This window comes from Paracoccidioides brasiliensis (genome assembly GCF_000150735.1).
Source record: "Paracoccidioides brasiliensis Pb18 unplaced genomic scaffold supercont2.6, whole genome shotgun sequence".
NCBI classification, from domain to species: Eukaryota; Fungi; Ascomycota; class Eurotiomycetes; order Onygenales; family Ajellomycetaceae; genus Paracoccidioides; species Paracoccidioides brasiliensis.
In genome coordinates this window covers 819097-836307 of record NW_011371363.1, presented here as the reverse complement: position 1 = coordinate 836307, position 17211 = coordinate 819097, and the positions used below count along the sequence as shown (strand labels likewise).

Below are 17211 nucleotides of genomic sequence, written 5' to 3'. Positions count from 1 at the left end.
CTTATTTTAAGCAGGTTTGATAATATGTTGTTGTAATATGGGTTCCATAGCAGAGCCCCCCTGGCATTAAGCTTGAGATATTTTTCACAGTTGCCAGGTAGTATTCAGGGTAAATGATAGTAAGTATGTAGTTATAATTTAATGAAATTCCGCAGATGAAGTGGATTCCCATCCATTCCGTATATCATCAATTTTATGAAAATGCTCAGGTACCTTACCGCCCAGCAGTTCTTGCGCCAAACCACAAGTACCACGGCCATACATGGCAACCACAACACAAAACAGGGTTGTTCAGTCGGCAGCGGCGGCAGAATCTTCGATCCCGCCGCCCACCGCCTTGTTGATACAGTGACCAGACCCCGTGATCCAGCCCGTCAAAACATCCAACTCGCAATCCAATAACTGCCGACCTTGATCTGTATCGTTATCAATCCATCTAACACCTGGTACTATACCACTCCTCTGCTTATATCTAGACGACACAGTCTTCACCTCAAAGGACCCGATCACAAAACTGCAATATCCTGTGCCTGCTCCAGCAACATGCCCGCGTAGAACCACCGGTCGCTTGCTGGTTGTCCTGTCCACGGTTGTCCCATCTTCTTGGCTTCGATGCAACCAGGTAAAACCACAACACAGGAATCCCTCACTCATCCCGCTGCTTCTCAGTCCCCTCAAAAAAGGCCCCACCTCATAGTCTTGTCTTAATTGCGGTGGAAGAAGATGCACTGTCTGCCTCTATACGTATAGCTAAGAGGTCCCTTTAGCTGCAGCGTGCGGTGTATCTCTCCCTGGTCCTCCACCACTTCACGCGGCTCTCAGTTTCCTGATTCGACATTCAAATTCACTCCTCCCCCAACCTCCTCCTCCAACAACAACAACAACAACAACAACAACAGCAGCAGCAACAACAACAACAACAGCAAACAACAGCAACAGCAACAGCAACAGCAACAGCAACAGTTCTAAACACATTCCTTCTCTTCCCTCTCTGCATGAATTGCAACTGAGATACCACACACTCCTACCCACCAACCTCGTCTCCTCTCCTCTCTATTACATCACAGAGAGTCGTCCCTCGTCTTACCATGGCACCCTCGGCCCCTCACATATCCAGCCAGCTGCGGCAACTGATATACTACCATCTCGATAACAACCTCATCCGCAATGCCCTCTTCCTTGCCGGCCGCCTCCACGCCTTCGAGCCACGATCATCGGAAGCTTCCTACCTCCTTGCCCTCTGTCATCTCCAGAGTGGCCAGTCCAAGGCTGCGTGGGAATATAGCAGGAATTCGGGTTCCAGGGGAACGCATGCTGGCTGCTCATATGTCCATGCGCAAGCTTGTTTAGATCTGGGGAAGTACATTGAAGGGATCACTGCCTTGGACAGGAGTAAAAGCCTTTGGGCTAACAAGAATAATTGGAGTAAGTGGCTCTTTTTGCTTGCTCTCTATCCGTGTGCTTCGGTGTTGGGCATTGGATTTTGCACATACATGGATCTACAAAACAAAATAAATAAACAAATAAGGAAATATATATATATATATATATAAACCTAAAAAATAAATAAACTGCCGCTCCGTATAACTGACAGCCTCTTGGATTGCAGATAAGCATAGCGAAACACGAAGACAACACCTGCCAGATGCCGCTGCATGTCTTTGCTTACAGGGAAAATTATGGCATGCACATCAAGATCTACATAAAGCAGTGGATTGCTATGTTGAAGCTTTGAAATTAAACCCTTTCCTTTGGGATGCATTTCTAGGTCTTTGCCAAACAGGTAAAAGCAAAAAATAGCGGAAGCAGTTTGTTTTTAATTTTTCTAGTACTGACACTTTTTTCAATCGAAAGGTGCCAATATCCGGGTTCCCAACATATATAAGATGTCCCCAGAAATGTTAGCAATGCTCCCTTCGTCGCCAATCACAGAAAATCCTCCGACACTCGAGAAGGCTGCACAGACAAATGGACCCCTGCAGGTACAACCAAACATAAACCATAACGTAGATCCATTTACATCGTTCAGTGCTCGCGTTGATGCTGCAAATGGTTCCTCCGCACTCTGGGAAAAGCTAAATGGCAGTAATGTCAGTGTTTCTATCGGTGCTCCCGCACCGGAAGGTTTGGAAACTCCTGTCGCCCAAAGCGATTCGGACGACTTTCGTGCAGGTGGCAGCGGTGGTGCAACTTCTGGTGACCCATCATGGGAACCCCCTTTTGCACCTGGGAGGAAGAATAGAAATATTCAGACGCTGGGTTTGGATTATGGGGTAGATCCAACCCCAAAAATGAAGACTACATCAACGAAATCCAGAAATAAACCCAGGGTAGATCCGGAAGATGCATATCATATCGCAGTCTCAAGAGAAACAGCCCCGCCAGCATTTGGAGGAGGTGAGCGGAAAAGAACAGTATCCGGTCAAGTTGCCCACCAAACAGCCACACAGACTTCCGAGCCAGGAGCTCCACAACGACGTAGTGTACGGCTCTTTAACCAGATTCGCCCCACGACTAGCAAATTTTCAGCCTCGGGGACGTTTGGGGTTCGGGAAGGTCGAGAGATTAAAAAGGTGAAGGCGACAGGCGCAAAAGGGCGTAACCCTTCTTGTTCAACTATGGGACGGGTCGTGAGCGGTAATCGCAAAGCTGCCCCTGATGGGATGGACATTGACGGCAAAGAGAGTCGAGGGGTTCCTGCTTCCGCTGTCACGAACGGTGCGGTTGGTGGACACTCCAAGCACGCAGCGACGGATAAATCAAAGGATGTCGAAGCTCTCAATTGGATTTTAGATCTTTTTGTGAAACTTGCAGAAGGTTACTCGGCACTCACGACATATAAATGCCAGGAGGCTATACAGATATTCAATTCTCTCCCGCAAAGCCAGCGAGAAACCCCATGGGTTTTGTCGCAGATAGGTCGAGCGTATTATGAACAAGCGATGTATGTTGAAGCCGAAAAGTATTTCATCCGTGTTAAAACCATTGCGCCGTCGAGATTAGAGGATATGGAGGTTTATTCAACTGTTCTGTGGCACTTGAAAAACGAAGTGGAATTGGCTTATCTGGCACACGAACTGATGGAGATCGACCGCCTATCACCACAGGCATGGTGCGCCATCGGCAACTCCTTCTCTTTGCAATCCGATCATGACCAGGCGCTTAAATGCTTCAAACGGGCCACGCAACTGGACCACAGCTTCGCCTACGCCTTTACATTGCAGGGACATGAATACGTCTCCAACGAAGAATACGATAAAGCCCTGGATGCCTACCGGTACGGCATCAGCGCTGACAGCAGACACTACAACGCCTGGTACGGCATTGGCAAAGTCTACGAAAAAATGGGCAAATACAAGTTTGCAGAACAACACTACCGTACCGCCTCCAGTATCAATCCGACCAACGCCGTGTTAGTGTGGTGTATAGGTCTCGTGCTGGAGAGGATGGGAAACCAGAAGGCTGCGCTGTTGCAGTACGGACGGGCCTGTACACTTGCGCCGCAGTCCGTGCTTGCCCGCTTGCGCAAAGCTCGGGTTTTGATGAAGCTGAATGAGCTTAAGCTAGCGCAGGTTGAGCTTGGGATATTGAAAGATTTAGCGCCCGATGAGCCGAATGTGCATTATTTGTTAGGGAAGTTATATAAAATGCTGAATGATAAGGGGAGTGCGATTAGGCATTTTACAACAGCGTTGAATTTAGATCCGAAGGTATGATCTTTTATTTTTTGCTTTTGTGCAATTGGTGTGGGGTTTGTCCTTTGTTTGCTTCATTGATTGACTGTACGTGCTAACAAGATCCCGAAATGTAGGCTGCGCAGTTTATAAAGGATGCAATGGAATCGTTGGAGAATCCTGAGGACGATGATGAGGATATGGGATGATGAAATCTCCTTTGCTGGATTGCATGCTTGTTTTTGGTTTGTCTTTTTTGTGCTGTGCTGTAGATACATTGACTAATCCCCTTTGGTTTTCTCTTGTTGCTTCACACACTCTAACACCCCCTGACAACCATCTCACCTTCAAACCTCTCTCTGTCCGCTTACCTTTGCAACTTGATTTTATTTTAGCGAGATCTCTGATGGCTGTCCTTCCTGTTTGAACAACAGCCCACTTTTTCTGTTTTCGTTTCCTTTTCTTGCGGAGCATTTTGGTCCTGGTGTTTGGCGGTGATACTTTGAATGGCACGGAAGAAATGGAGCATGAAGCATGAGCATTAATCAAGCATGACAAAATAGGCGTTTATTTTTCTGGATATGGGATTTGTGTTTTCTTGTTGAGTTCCGGAAACAGGTTGCGCTAAAGATGAACGCTATTCAACAGGTCTTTGTGCTGGACGAAAATGAGGGTAAGATGGAGAGGGTGGTTCTGTAATAAATGAAGTAACAAAAATGTCAACTGTTCTTGTTTTTATGCATTTATAAATCACTGACATCCCCAATATGTTGCATCGTCATAATATTGTATAGACTGATAACAGCTGATAGAGGTGGAAGATTGTGGATTGTATTCGGACAAGCTAACTACAGACTACTACGTGACCTCAGGTAGGACAGGGCGCTGGCTGCCATGTTGACAAATGATTATGGATGGAATTATTGATAAGTTCATCAAGTGAAGGAGTTGATGACCAAAGTTGAAGAGCAATGGTTGACAGATAATAGAAACATTAGGACGATCAGTAGACAGACAGCTATAACGGAGTAGTTAGAACCCTTTTCATACGACACACAGCAACTGTTAGCCGATGTTCGGGCAAGTGTCAAAGTTAAAAGAATAATTTAACGGTGAGATAAAAGCTGGGAATAGATGTAGCTCAGTATTGGGCGATATCATCCAGGTGGTCAAGCTCTGAGGGGATAGTATTTCCAGTTTCATTCATATACGTGCACATGGAACCCATAGTATATAAGAAATTTATGTACATACACTACGCCTGCTCATACCTATGCTCAGGAGCCGGTGTGGAATGTTTGTCCAGTTCCGCCGCGACCCTTGACGTCGAAAACTCAACAACTTTTTGTATTTGTCCTCTCGGAATGAGTTCCAAATCGTCGTCGACTCCGTCTCTACTGGGTATCGTCTGCCCATCTCCTTTCGATATCCAGATATTTTCCTCCGATGATGACCGTCCCTTGGCAACTGTGTTATCAGGTCTCAGTCTAGAGGCGCTTATCTTGCCATGCGCGGAGGATCTATGTTGTCGACTATAATGGCTTTTTCGTGGTGGTCCTGAGCCAATTGTGTACGTGAAATCCCCGCCGCCGTTCCTGTAGATGCGTCCTCGGTCATGTGGCGAGAGTGCATTGCTGTCTTGAGAGTGGAAGAAGATTTTGTATTTCATCAAAAGGGGCTTCAGCGTCACAGCCGATATAGCTATGATGCTTACCCCTATCTCCACCATGGACCATATCATTATCTCGGTGTTGGTGTAGAGGAAATCTTTCTGATCGTATCCATATTTGACGTATGTAAGCCGGGCTATGGTTGCAACGCTCGCTCTGTGAAAGGTTAGAGTAATTGCACATCTGGTGGTATTGCATGGCGGAGAGGGGGAGGAGAGGAAGCGGAAGCTTACACCGATCCAAACCCAAGTAGAAGGCCAGCAGATAACTTAGTACGCGAATTTAATTGTAATTTCCGTATCATCAATGCAGGGACTATTGCGAGTATCAAGTCACCCACACAAACGATTGAGCCGTGAGCATAGCTTCCGGCAACGACCTTATGATATTGCCGGCACGTCCCGCCGCTATTCGGGTTTCGTATCTGTTCCCATACAAATTCCACCGGCCAGCACGAGAAAAGGGCGAAGAAGAAGTAGAAAGTTGTGAAAATGGCCGTAACTGTACCGACCGCGTATATCGTGTAGATGTAACCTCGTCCGATGACGACTCGTAACAAAGATAAACAGAAGGAGATCTTTACTATTCCTGAAGAGGTGATATATAGAAGATCGGCAATAAAAAAAAACTGAGCCAGCTGTTAACGATGCCATCATACAAATGCTGCTCTGCGGGCCTGATTCTCATATCTGACCTTGAATGAATCTATGATCGCCTCGCGTGGTTTTATACTTTTAGTACGTTTCCCAAGTCCCATGGACGCAGCCTTCATGAGGCAACTAGCACATCCGGTGAATATCAACTGTGGAATAATGAATCAACAATTAGCCACGCAAAAGAGCAGGCAGGATAATGCCTCCCTTCAACCTATGAATGTACTGTACTGTACATACATGGGTATGTGCATGTAGGGATGCTTTCTAACGTACCAAAACAGCGATCACGAAGATGTCGTCAAGACCCCATCGGGTTAGTTTTGCGCGCACGTAGCAGCGAAATGCAACGATTAGCCACGAAGCGACGAGCAAAGATATTGCTACAGCAAATATGCTGGAACTTTTTTCCTCCATATTGGCGGCCAACACAAGACAAAAGACCAAGGAAGCTTGCTTGCATCGATCAAGACAATTAAAGAAAGAGGAGATAGGCATGGACAAATAAATACTCTCCCGGGGTGGTAGGAGAGCTAGTCTGAGATATAACCCACACTTCTGCCATCCTTACCCACCTCGTGGAATTCTGCGGGGGATGCTGCGTCAACCCCCCTGAAGCCTGGTTCGGCCTCATTAACCTCTCCATGTAGGCGCGCTAGAAGAACCATGGAAACTCTATCAGTCTCGAAACGAACCACCCAAAGGATATTTTAGTGGATTCTTTCTGCCCGGCTGTTGATTTCTAACCGGCTAAACTCTGCTGCAACAGGCTATCTATTGGCCAAAATACAGCGGTGAGATGAAGGCGCCAAAAGATGCTCTCGCTTGAGACAAGGAGGTCCGCTACTTGGGCACGCCACAGCAGCCCACCACTGGGAATGATTGATCGGCGATCAGCCCATGAACGCGTCGAATACGGACTTGGGATGGAGCCAGGAAGACTAAGCGTGCCCCAGATCCCGAACGGAAAAGCCGCCGGGGTCTGAGCCCCGGGGGCATTGGGTCGAAAGTGGTTTGAAGACCGTATGAGTTCTTGAGTGGGCAACATTTGGCTGATTGTGATTGAGATCATGTTATTCGCCAACAATTCCAAAAGTCGGGAGAACGAAAGACACTGCAAAATAGTAACAAGTTTGCAGGTTGAGCAGAATCCAGGTAGTTCTGAGTTCCCACTGGTACAACTGTAGAGAGGGGGTCACTGTCAAAAAGTTTTACTCACATGGAAGCAATAACACTAAAATCCAAATTGAAACGGTATCATGTCTAGTTATGCCTAGAATGATAGGCATGCAGTGCAAATTGGGGCCTCTTAACTAGGTCTAAACCCTAACTAAGATTTTAGTTCTTGATGCGCCTAAATTTTAACTAGATGGTTGAACTAGAAATGGTGAGCTGAAGCCTAAAGATTTTGGTAAGTAAATGATGTGGCATTTTTGGTGTCTTTTTTGGCGTATTGGCGAGTCAAAAATTTTGACAGCGACCTCCGAACTGGCCCGCCTATGTCCATCCTGTTCTCTGTAATGTCTGCTCTGTCGCCTGGCGAGTTATTCTGAAAGAACTCTCCCCCAGTTTTCAGTTCTTGCTCAATCCACTCCTCGCTCTTTGGCTGATAGGCATGTGGATTTATTTTCCACTCCGCGCTGCCCATAACTATAGATCTCTGTCTGCGTATTCGCAATATCAGTTATGACTTTGTCAGAGAGAGTGAAGTGTCATGTCCAAAGTCCCCTTCAGGAAACTTCTGATCTCCGGGTATTAACAGCTGGGAAAGCCAATTACCACACCATTCCCAATATAAAGGAGCAATGGCGGTGGAGACAGTTTGCCGTCTTGGTTGTGTGGCTAGAAATTCCCCCTGACTCGAGGAGGGAACGGGAAAAGCCTTCATTAAACACTATTTTTTCAACGGTCCTTGAATCCTTGACGGAGTCTCGCCCTACTCTAACCCCGTAGTCTCATCGTGAAGGTTTTCCGAGGTTGAGCTAGTCGACAACATCTGGCATTTCGAGAAAAGACGAGGTTTCCCCAGGTTACCAATTGGCGCTTTGACACCAGCCCAACGAAGCGCCACATTCATGGGCCGTCTCTTCGGGCGGAAGAGGGTGTGGTGTTTGCTTGGAAGTCTTGCAGAGATTGGGACCAGTAGATCATCACCAGAGCGACCAGAGTGGATATTTCCAAGGTTGTTCCAGAGAGTTGGGGCCTTGCAGGTGGTGACACCCAATAATAGTTGACTATCCCGGGTTGTAACCCAGCTAACTCCATATGTAGTGGTTGGAAATTAAAGTTAACTGCCATTAATAAATCGGCCCATTCTCCTCGTATGTATGCAATTACTCCGTACATTGCAAAAAATTGCATGGGTCGCTCGCTTGGGGCTCTTCAAAGCCTCTTCGAAGCTCTTCAAGGTTCAAATCATATTACATACTTCCTGCGAACAATCTCCCTTCACGAGCCATGGAACTCGCCATTTGGGATCAAGTGACCCGGAAGCAATGTTTACACTTTTTGGCGTATTGAGAAGAAAACATAACTCGCGGCATCCAAAGTCATTTTGGAACTACGAAAACCGAATTAATTTATCTACTACTCCGGTTCTGAAGATGCCGCTGTCGTCCTAGCCGAGTATCTGCTTTTTTTCACCTCACCAAGCATTGAAGCAGCTGCCAGAGGAGCTTCAGCCAGCAATTCTGAAGAGCGCCTAATTAGAACATACATAGTCAGTCCATGGGTCTCTTGGCCGGTATGCTCAGATGTTCTTCTCGCAGGGAGATGCTTTGATCCTGATGTAGTGATTATTGTTAACTAACTAAATGAGCTAGATAATGATTAATTATGCTCTGTTCAATTGTTTATTCAGTCTTGACATCTGTAACAGCAGAATAATACAATTCAAGCAATGTTAGCTCAGAAGTGCAGAAGCAGAAAATGTTAAGTTAGCTTTTTGTTAACAGCTCAAGCTATTCATATTGTTATTATTTAACATACTTTTGTAACTAGTGTCATAGCTCAAACTAGAATCAAGATAATAAAAACAAGATAAAAGCTTCAATTTCTTAGAGGACCGTTATCGACCTTGTTGTATTGTGTAACTCTAAGCAAGCTAGCTAGCTACTAATCGTGCCGCTGCAACCCACACCTCGTGTGGGTGCGCCACACCAAAATGATAAAAACACTAAAATGATAAAAATCTTGAATCACATCCTTATTATTGCACTTTATATCAACAACCAGTAGCTAATCTATAATAAAAAGATTATCTACATCATTCTCAGTATGTGTGCTATCTCTAAATTGATTTAATTCCTCTTCTGTCAGTGATATGAGTGAGTTATTGTCAATTCTCATGAGATCAATTTCAAATCTCTATCACTTCTTATTCTGCTCTTTTTCAGCTTCATTATCCTTATACTGCTTGATTTTTCTATTGACATCTTTAATAATGAGGACTTCTTCTACTTGAATCTGATGATAAGTTGTTTTAGCTCTGCAGTGCTCACTGATGTTGAGAAAGTTCTCTAATTTAATGATCTGTTGCTCATTAAATTCTATGTGAATTAGACTTGCTTTGAATATCATGTTCAAACAATGTGTCAAAGTGAGTGATTTCAAATCATGAGTATCTTTAATACTTTGTATGGTATTTTCTATAATATTAATATAATATTTCAGCTTTTGAATTGTCTTTGATGAGAATAGCTAAGAGAAAGAGATAAATATATAATCTGAATCATTCTCATCTTTATAAATCTGCAATAAAGGAGGTGATGAGATTTACTGCTTAAGAGTGTCAAGAACTCAGTCAGAATTTTAGAAATATATATCATATTAAGCTTATTTTATAGCTATTATATCAGATTTAAAGATCTGCTTTTACATAGCTGAGAGGTTTTGTAGAAACTGCTGTTTTTCATACTTAACAAAATCATAACATGCAGCATAGTTGACTGCTTTTGAATGATAATGCTTATATTGATAAAATGATAGACTATTCATAGATTGTAGCAAATGAGTGATATACAATAAAAATTTATATAGAATTATCTTATGAAGATCTGTATATTGTATGAACTTCTCAATGATATGAGATTTATGATTATTCATTAAAAGTAATCAATGACTTTCCTTCTATCTCTTTTCTGTAGCAGTATTAAAATGTTTAAGTCATTTAAATTTAATTTCATTATTTGTAAATTCAGTATCTGATATAGTAATTCTATAATTGCTGAGTAAATCTTTTTGTGTATATCAATTCTTCAAGTGTGTTTTGAAGGATAAGATTATCAATAGCAGAATAATATAATTATTCATGAATATATATTTAATGACTGTAATCAAATCTCTTAAAAAGAATAAAAAAATAATAAAATTAACTTCTTTAAAAGCAGTTATAACTCATTATTCACATTCTTGTTCTTTTTGAAATTCAATTTCATCAAAGTTGTATGTGTCACAGGTGTGAAATTAATACTGCTCAAATAGAATCTGAAGATGTTTAAATCATATATTGATATATTTAATACCTTCAACTGTCACTCTCTTTAAAATCATTGACTTCTGTTTCACTTTCTTATACTCAGATAAATGTTCAATGAATCTATAAGTTCACATCTTGCTGACTTTTAAAGGAGAGGTAGTAGAATCTATGTACTAATGTCTGAGTATTGAATTTGTAAAATCTTCAATATATTCAGCTGTGGGAAAATAATTCTTTTCATTAAGCAGCTTGACTCATCATTTAATTGCATTCTTCTGACTCTCATTTAATCATTCGTTAACTGGAATCTTTGCAATATTCAAATTTCTTCTATTGATATATACTTAGAGACTTTGATAAAAAATCTCAAATTCTCATGACAGAGATAGTATTTTGAAATTTGAGTTTTTTTGATGATAAGTGAAAGCTTTTTAAATATGATCTTCAATATTTTTATCCTTATTTGACATTGTGGTGAGTTATTAATTGATGAAGATGATGAAGATGATAAAATTGCAAGATTTTTATCATTTTAGTGTTTTTATTATTTTGATATGACACACCCACAGAAGGTATGAGTTGCGCAACGGCAACATTAATAAATACATAAGTGCACGTGACCTCGGGTAGCCGGGGAATCCTCTAACACCCCTCCATGCCATGGTAAGCCTGAGCTCTGCTCTATTTCCCAGCTGCTGAATGCTCTTAAATCCGCAATAAAAATTAAATACAGAAATCAGATGCTAGTTTCTCTATTAAAAAATGCTCTATTATGTCTTTGTACTGTAACTTTGCAAAGAAAACATACAATTATTTCTCGAATTTGTCTTATTATATCTTCTTAGAGGTTGCAAAACTGTGTAAAATCAATCATTCTCTTCAATGAGATCAGATCTCTGTCAATTCTATTTTCTCCACAAATTCATTATAAGCTGGCTTTGGCAGCTCTGCTCATTGAAGCAAAGAACAGACAGACAATTTTTGCTTGCACACATGTCTTGCAGAATAGCAAAGTTTTTTAATCTCTTATTCATATTTCCGTCTAGAATCTGCAGTCATTCTTGTTATATTTACTGGATTTAGTTGACTCAGCTTTTGATGCCACTGTGTCATTGTGTATTTCAAAGTCTTCATGTCACCCTTGAGCAGCTTTATTAGAGAATCATCATCTGATTGCAAGACATATGCAGGTTCAAAAGAGAGTATAGTATAATCTTTATATATAAGTTTTCCAAGGTTCATTAGATTGATCTTCAGCTTAAGAACATAACAGATATCATCCAGTTCAATACTTGATTTCTTAGTTGAAATGCACACTTTCTCTACATCTGCTACTGGTGCTGTAGAGTCATCTGCCATCTTCAACATGATATTCATTCTCTGAAGCATAACCTCAACAATATTCTTCTGTGATATAATATGAGCTTTTGATTCAGAGTCTAGAACTCAGATATTCCTCATCACTTTATTACTGAAATAAATCATCTTTTTTACAGAGAATACTTACTTCACAATATTATGAACTGAAGCAGTATTATCTTTATTCTTATTCTTGTTCATATGATTATTCTTTTCTTTATAATCTGCAAAATATTTTTCTGAATATTTTGTTCAATAGTCAGTCTTGAGATGCTCTGTCTTCTGACAATGATAGCATATCTTTTTCATATTATTACTATTCTGCTTGAACTTCTTATCTTTGTCTTTATCTTTAGCTATCAAATTTTATTCTTACTCTTATTCTTTTTTTATAAATCTTGAATATTATTTGCAAGATTTCTTGTATTTATTAAGATAATATTCTGTCCAGTGGCTAATAGATGCAATAGAATATTTCAACACAGTCTCATGAAATCTGTCTCAATATTGTGAGTGTTGGCATTTTTTCAGTGTGGTTCATTCTATCTCTGATAAATGATGCTTATTCAGTGCTGACATCAGTTAACAAGCAGTTGAAAAGAATAAAATTTTTAATTTTATATTTTAAATGAATATATTCAGTTTGAATGATGATTAGATATTCTATGAAAGCTTTATCTAAGTCTTTTGTCTTAGCTGTCAAGCTAATCAGTTTCTCAAAAAGACAGATTTAGTAGACTACAGATCTCTCTGAGAAGTTCTCTTCTATGATTATTTATAGAATATATGCTGACAACTGATAATCTGAGAGTATCATAAAATGAGATCTTGCTTGCAGAGAGATTGAAAACAATATATGATTATAGAGTTATATATTTCTTTCAATTCAAAAATATTGCATATCCATACTGGCATCATTCTCTGAGGCAGATTGCTTCTTATTGAGAATATCATCAGTTTCAGATTGCTTAGCAATTAGTATAATCTCTTCTGTTCACATTGAATAGTTCACAGAATCAGTCAGAATAATAGATTTCTTGATGTGCTTCATTTAATCTCTAAATTCTGTCAAGATCTTTATTATGGTAGTAGTTCTGCCTTTTCTCTGTAAATAGTTCATAAGATCTTTACTCATTTCATTGTCACTAGCATTGATAGTGAGTGTCTCTCTGCTAGCTCTCATCATTTCAACTTCTCACTGAAGTTTTGCAATCTCTAATCTCATCAGAGTTTCTTCACTAACTTCTGATATCTGATCACTAGGGTTAACTATATTCTCTAACATTTCATCAACCAGGTCTTCATATGCATTATTAGACTTGTCTGATTTCTTCAGAATTGTCTTGTTTATTTCAAATACTTCAGAGACATTTCTATAAACTGTAATAAATATAGACAGTGAAATTGTGAGCTTTGAAGTCCTATTCTCCAGAGTTCTATTCTCAGATTCTCAGTTTTATCTTCTTTTTAACATGTATTCTTCTGTCAAATCTGGTGTTTCATCTGAATGTAGATTGATCATCAATGTCATCCAATTGTTGTTTATGTTTTTTCTCATGTTATTATAGCTATTTGTTTATAGCTGTTCATTCACAGCTGTTCATTCACAGCTTCTCCTCACATTGTTCACAGTGAAAGACCTCTAATTCAAGAGTCTCATGACCTCTTAGAGAACTGTTATTGATTTTGTTGTATTTTATGACTCTAAGCAAGCTAGCTAGCTACTAATAAATACATAGATGCACGTGATCTCAGGTAGCTAGGAATCCTCTAACACAATTCATCTATCTAATTAAGCAGCTGCAATGAGAATACTAAACTGAGGATTAGAATGTGGAAATGAATGAGCAGTCTAATATATATAGATGGTTGAGAATTTGAGCAGATCAATCTTATCTCATATTATTAGTGACACTGCTGCAACAATAATTATGCTATCAATTTGCAATAAAAGTACTTCAAATTTTCTAAAGAAAGAGAAAAGACTAAAACTCATAATAAATACTTTAAATAAAAAATATTTTTAATTTATAAACTTGTATATATATTTAAAATATTAATCTCTACTTTAAATAATTGTTATGATCTAATTTAAAGTCAAAAAGAAAATTTTCTATTTTATCTAACAAGATAGCTGCAATGAGAATACTAAACTGAAAATTACAATATAGAATGAATGAGCTGTCAAATTTTTAAAAAAAAATATGAACAGAATTAACAATTTTCAACTTAATAATGTGTGAAAGATCAAGAGTACTAAGTTCAATCTGATTTAAATTTATAAAGTTATGATGAGTAGAGTAAGCAAATAAGCAAGAGAAAAAATAAAAGTTGATCACTGAACAACACACAAAATTTCTTGTAAATATCATAAAGATTTAACTACTAAGCTAGATAATTACAAATTGATATACTGAAATCTTGATAAAATTAAACTATTTTTGAAAAATCAGATTTAAGGTATCTGATCAATTCTTAACTCTGATCTATTATTATTATCATAGATGTATTTAATTAGTAACTATAATATCTATTTAGTTAAATTAAAATTTAATTATTTTACTAATCTAATTAATTTAATAGATAAGTTATAATTATTTAATTTAAGAATTAATATTTGCTCTTCAAGACATAGCTGTACTTAATTTATATTAATTTTTAATAACTGATTTATCTAATAACTCATCGAATGAATCTTCAAAAATAAAAAAAAAAATATAATAGTTTAATATCTGATTGTTATTATTTTATATCATCAAAAATCATACTAAATCTAAAATATTTTTTTTCATTTTAATCTTCAAGTTCAGATCTTTAAGTTTGAAGTATTATATTATTATTATTATTCTTTATTTAAGGTGTATTCAGTCAGGAACTATGACATCTATCTAGTTAAACTAGATTTTAACTGTTTTACTAATCTAACTAATAAATAGCAATCAATCCATGCACTTATAGAGTTTCATCCCAGAATAATACAGCATTTAACAATCATTCAACAAAAGACACATTTATAGTTCCAATTTTCATCCAGTCTCTTTTTCAACTTAAATAAAACAAATATCTTCTCATATAACAATATAAAAAACTCTACATATTACAAAACAACACAAATCAACATAATGCAAAACAAAATAAAACAACAAACTAGTATAAAAGGAATATTACTGAAAGTATTATTGAAAATTATTCTCCACTTTTATAGATCAAATATTATATTCATTTGAGATTGAATTTCATTCTCTAGAGACAATTTTTATTTTCTCTATAAACTCAATTAAAAACTTTCTTCCTAATTCAGTATTAAACAGAAAGATCATATTTAATTGATTAATTGAGTGTTTTTCTTTTAATTTCTTTCTTATCTCATTGTTCAATGAGCAATTCATCAATATATGATCTGAATTCTCAACAATATCACAGAAATCATATCTATCAGAGTTTAAAAAGTCTTAAAAGATTTTCATATATGATTTAAAGTAGCCAGGATCAAGTTTCAATTGTATTATTATATATAGAAGAAAAATGTTTTCATTCTACATTTTATTGATGAAAACTTTCCACTTTGATTTCATTTCATATCTTGCATACTGAGTGCTTTTTTTCTTTTTTTCTCAGATCTTTGTTCATTTATCAAGACATGATTCTTTAATCTTTCTTTTGATATATGACCAGGATATAATTCTTTGTCACTTTTTGAGTTTTAGTTTCAATCTTTGCTGCTAAATCTTCTTTTTCATTTTTCAGAATATCAACATGAGCAGATATTCAAGATAAATGAATTTGAATATTTTTATTCTTAATCTTAATTCTTTTCACTATTCTTTGAATTAATTCAAGATTTATCTGATCATTTTAAATTTCATATTTCTGTAGTTTTTTCAATCAATGCTGATTGACTATCTGAAAATATTCAAATATTATCAATATTTGCTTTCTGAGAGATTATTTTGTGAGCTATTATAAAAGTCTTTGAACTGCAAATAATTCAGTATTAAAGACTGAACACTTTTTTCCTAGATTTTATGAAAACATCTCATATTCTGAATTTGATCTAGAATATTTAATTACTATATCAGCTTCTAAATGTCCTTGTTCACTTTTTGAACCATCTGAATATATAAGTAATGAGTTCTTATTTATCTCTATAAGTTTTTGAGTATGTGCAGTTTTTTCCTCTTCTTTGACAGTTCATTAAATAGTAATATCTATTAATGATCTTAGATTTTTCTTCCAAGGATAGAGCTCATTGTGATTTATATTTTTCACATTTAAGCTTGATAATTGATCTTTAATCATAGCACATATTCTAAACAGCTGAGAAGATAATATCTTCTTTGAATTACTAAAGTATTCATTCTAATCTAGAAATCTTTCTCTATTTAATTAAGTCTTCTCCAGATATACCTGGGGGATATGAAGTAGATACTCTCATTTGAATTGAATGATTTGCATTCATTTTCATGATTCTTAGAGCATAATTCATACAACTTTTATCAATCTAATAGCTGATGGTGGAATCAATACCTCTATTTCCATAGCTCTATATCTGAAGATGTTTTAAAAGCTTCTAGAATTCTTCTTAAAGCTTAATTCTGTAATAGTTGAAATTGATTTATAAAGTTCTTTTACTCTTTTCATCAAATCTCTACTGCATAGTCTGATACAGAAGCTGTACAAGCTATTTATAATTGTCTCATAGCTTGAAAAAATAAACCTCTTTCTGTATTAGAAAGTCTAATAATACTATTCAAAGTTCTCTCAGTCTGAGCAATTCTTTTTTATATATGAACTTTAAAGTTGAGCTTTGAGTTTAACTATACTCCCAGCTATCTCATAGAAGAAGTTTTTGATTTTATAACTTTATCTTGAAGAGTAATAGTTTTCTCTTGTTCATTTTTTTAGAGTAAAAATGAATCAATTCAGTTTTATTCATGTCAAATTGAATAAGATTTTTATTTTTTTCAAATATTTTCTTTACAGCTCTCTCTATATTATTACAAATTTCTTGTATAGATTTAAAACTAGTAATGAGATCAATGTCATCAACATAGCTGAGAGTTCTTATTACATATACACTTTTATTCTTGGATAAATTGACTGTATAATATAGCAAAAAAAATAAGTGAGACTGAAGATACTTGTGAAATTTCTATTTCAATAAAGATCCTGAAGACTCTTGTTTCATTGCATCAAAAAGAAGCTGAATACTTCTTTTTGTCATGAAACAGTTAACTTAATTTTTAGAGACTCTGATAACTTTAAATCTTGCAGAATTGAAATCCATTTTATTTTTTGAAACAAGATCAAAAACATCTTTTATATTAATAAAAGAAGCAGTTGAAACTTTGCCATCATTTCTAGCTATTTGAATACCA

At 37.3% G+C, this 17211-nt stretch overlaps 3 protein-coding genes across 3 annotated transcripts; 1 reads left to right on the top strand and 2 right to left on the bottom strand.

The window, feature by feature from the left end:
- Positions 1–291: 291 nt before the first annotated feature.
- On the bottom strand, positions 292–654 carry PADG_11915 (uncharacterized protein; the record flags this gene model as incomplete). The annotated part of the gene is made up of 1 exon (XM_010762834.1): positions 292–654. One exon carries the CDS (start codon positions 652–654, stop codon positions 292–294), a length of 363 nt encoding a protein of 120 aa, XP_010761136.1.
- A 434-nt stretch (positions 655–1088) lies between these two features.
- Positions 1089–3883, top strand: PADG_05333 (uncharacterized protein; the record flags this gene model as incomplete). The annotated part of the gene is made up of 4 exons (XM_010762662.1): positions 1089–1425; positions 1610–1783; positions 1855–3710; positions 3812–3883. The coding sequence occupies 4 exons, from the start codon at positions 1089–1091 to the stop codon at positions 3881–3883; spliced, it is 2439 nt and encodes an 812-aa protein (XP_010760964.1).
- A 1046-nt stretch (positions 3884–4929) lies between these two features.
- On the bottom strand, positions 4930–8074 carry PADG_11914 (uncharacterized protein; the record flags this gene model as incomplete). Its single annotated transcript, XM_010762833.1, has 7 exons — positions 4930–5500; positions 5578–5972; positions 6039–6146; positions 6274–6449; positions 6745–7178; positions 7479–7661; positions 7938–8074. The coding sequence occupies 7 exons, from the start codon at positions 8072–8074 to the stop codon at positions 4930–4932; spliced, it is 2004 nt and encodes a 667-aa protein (XP_010761135.1).
- Between the last annotated feature and the right edge of the window lie 9137 nt (positions 8075–17211).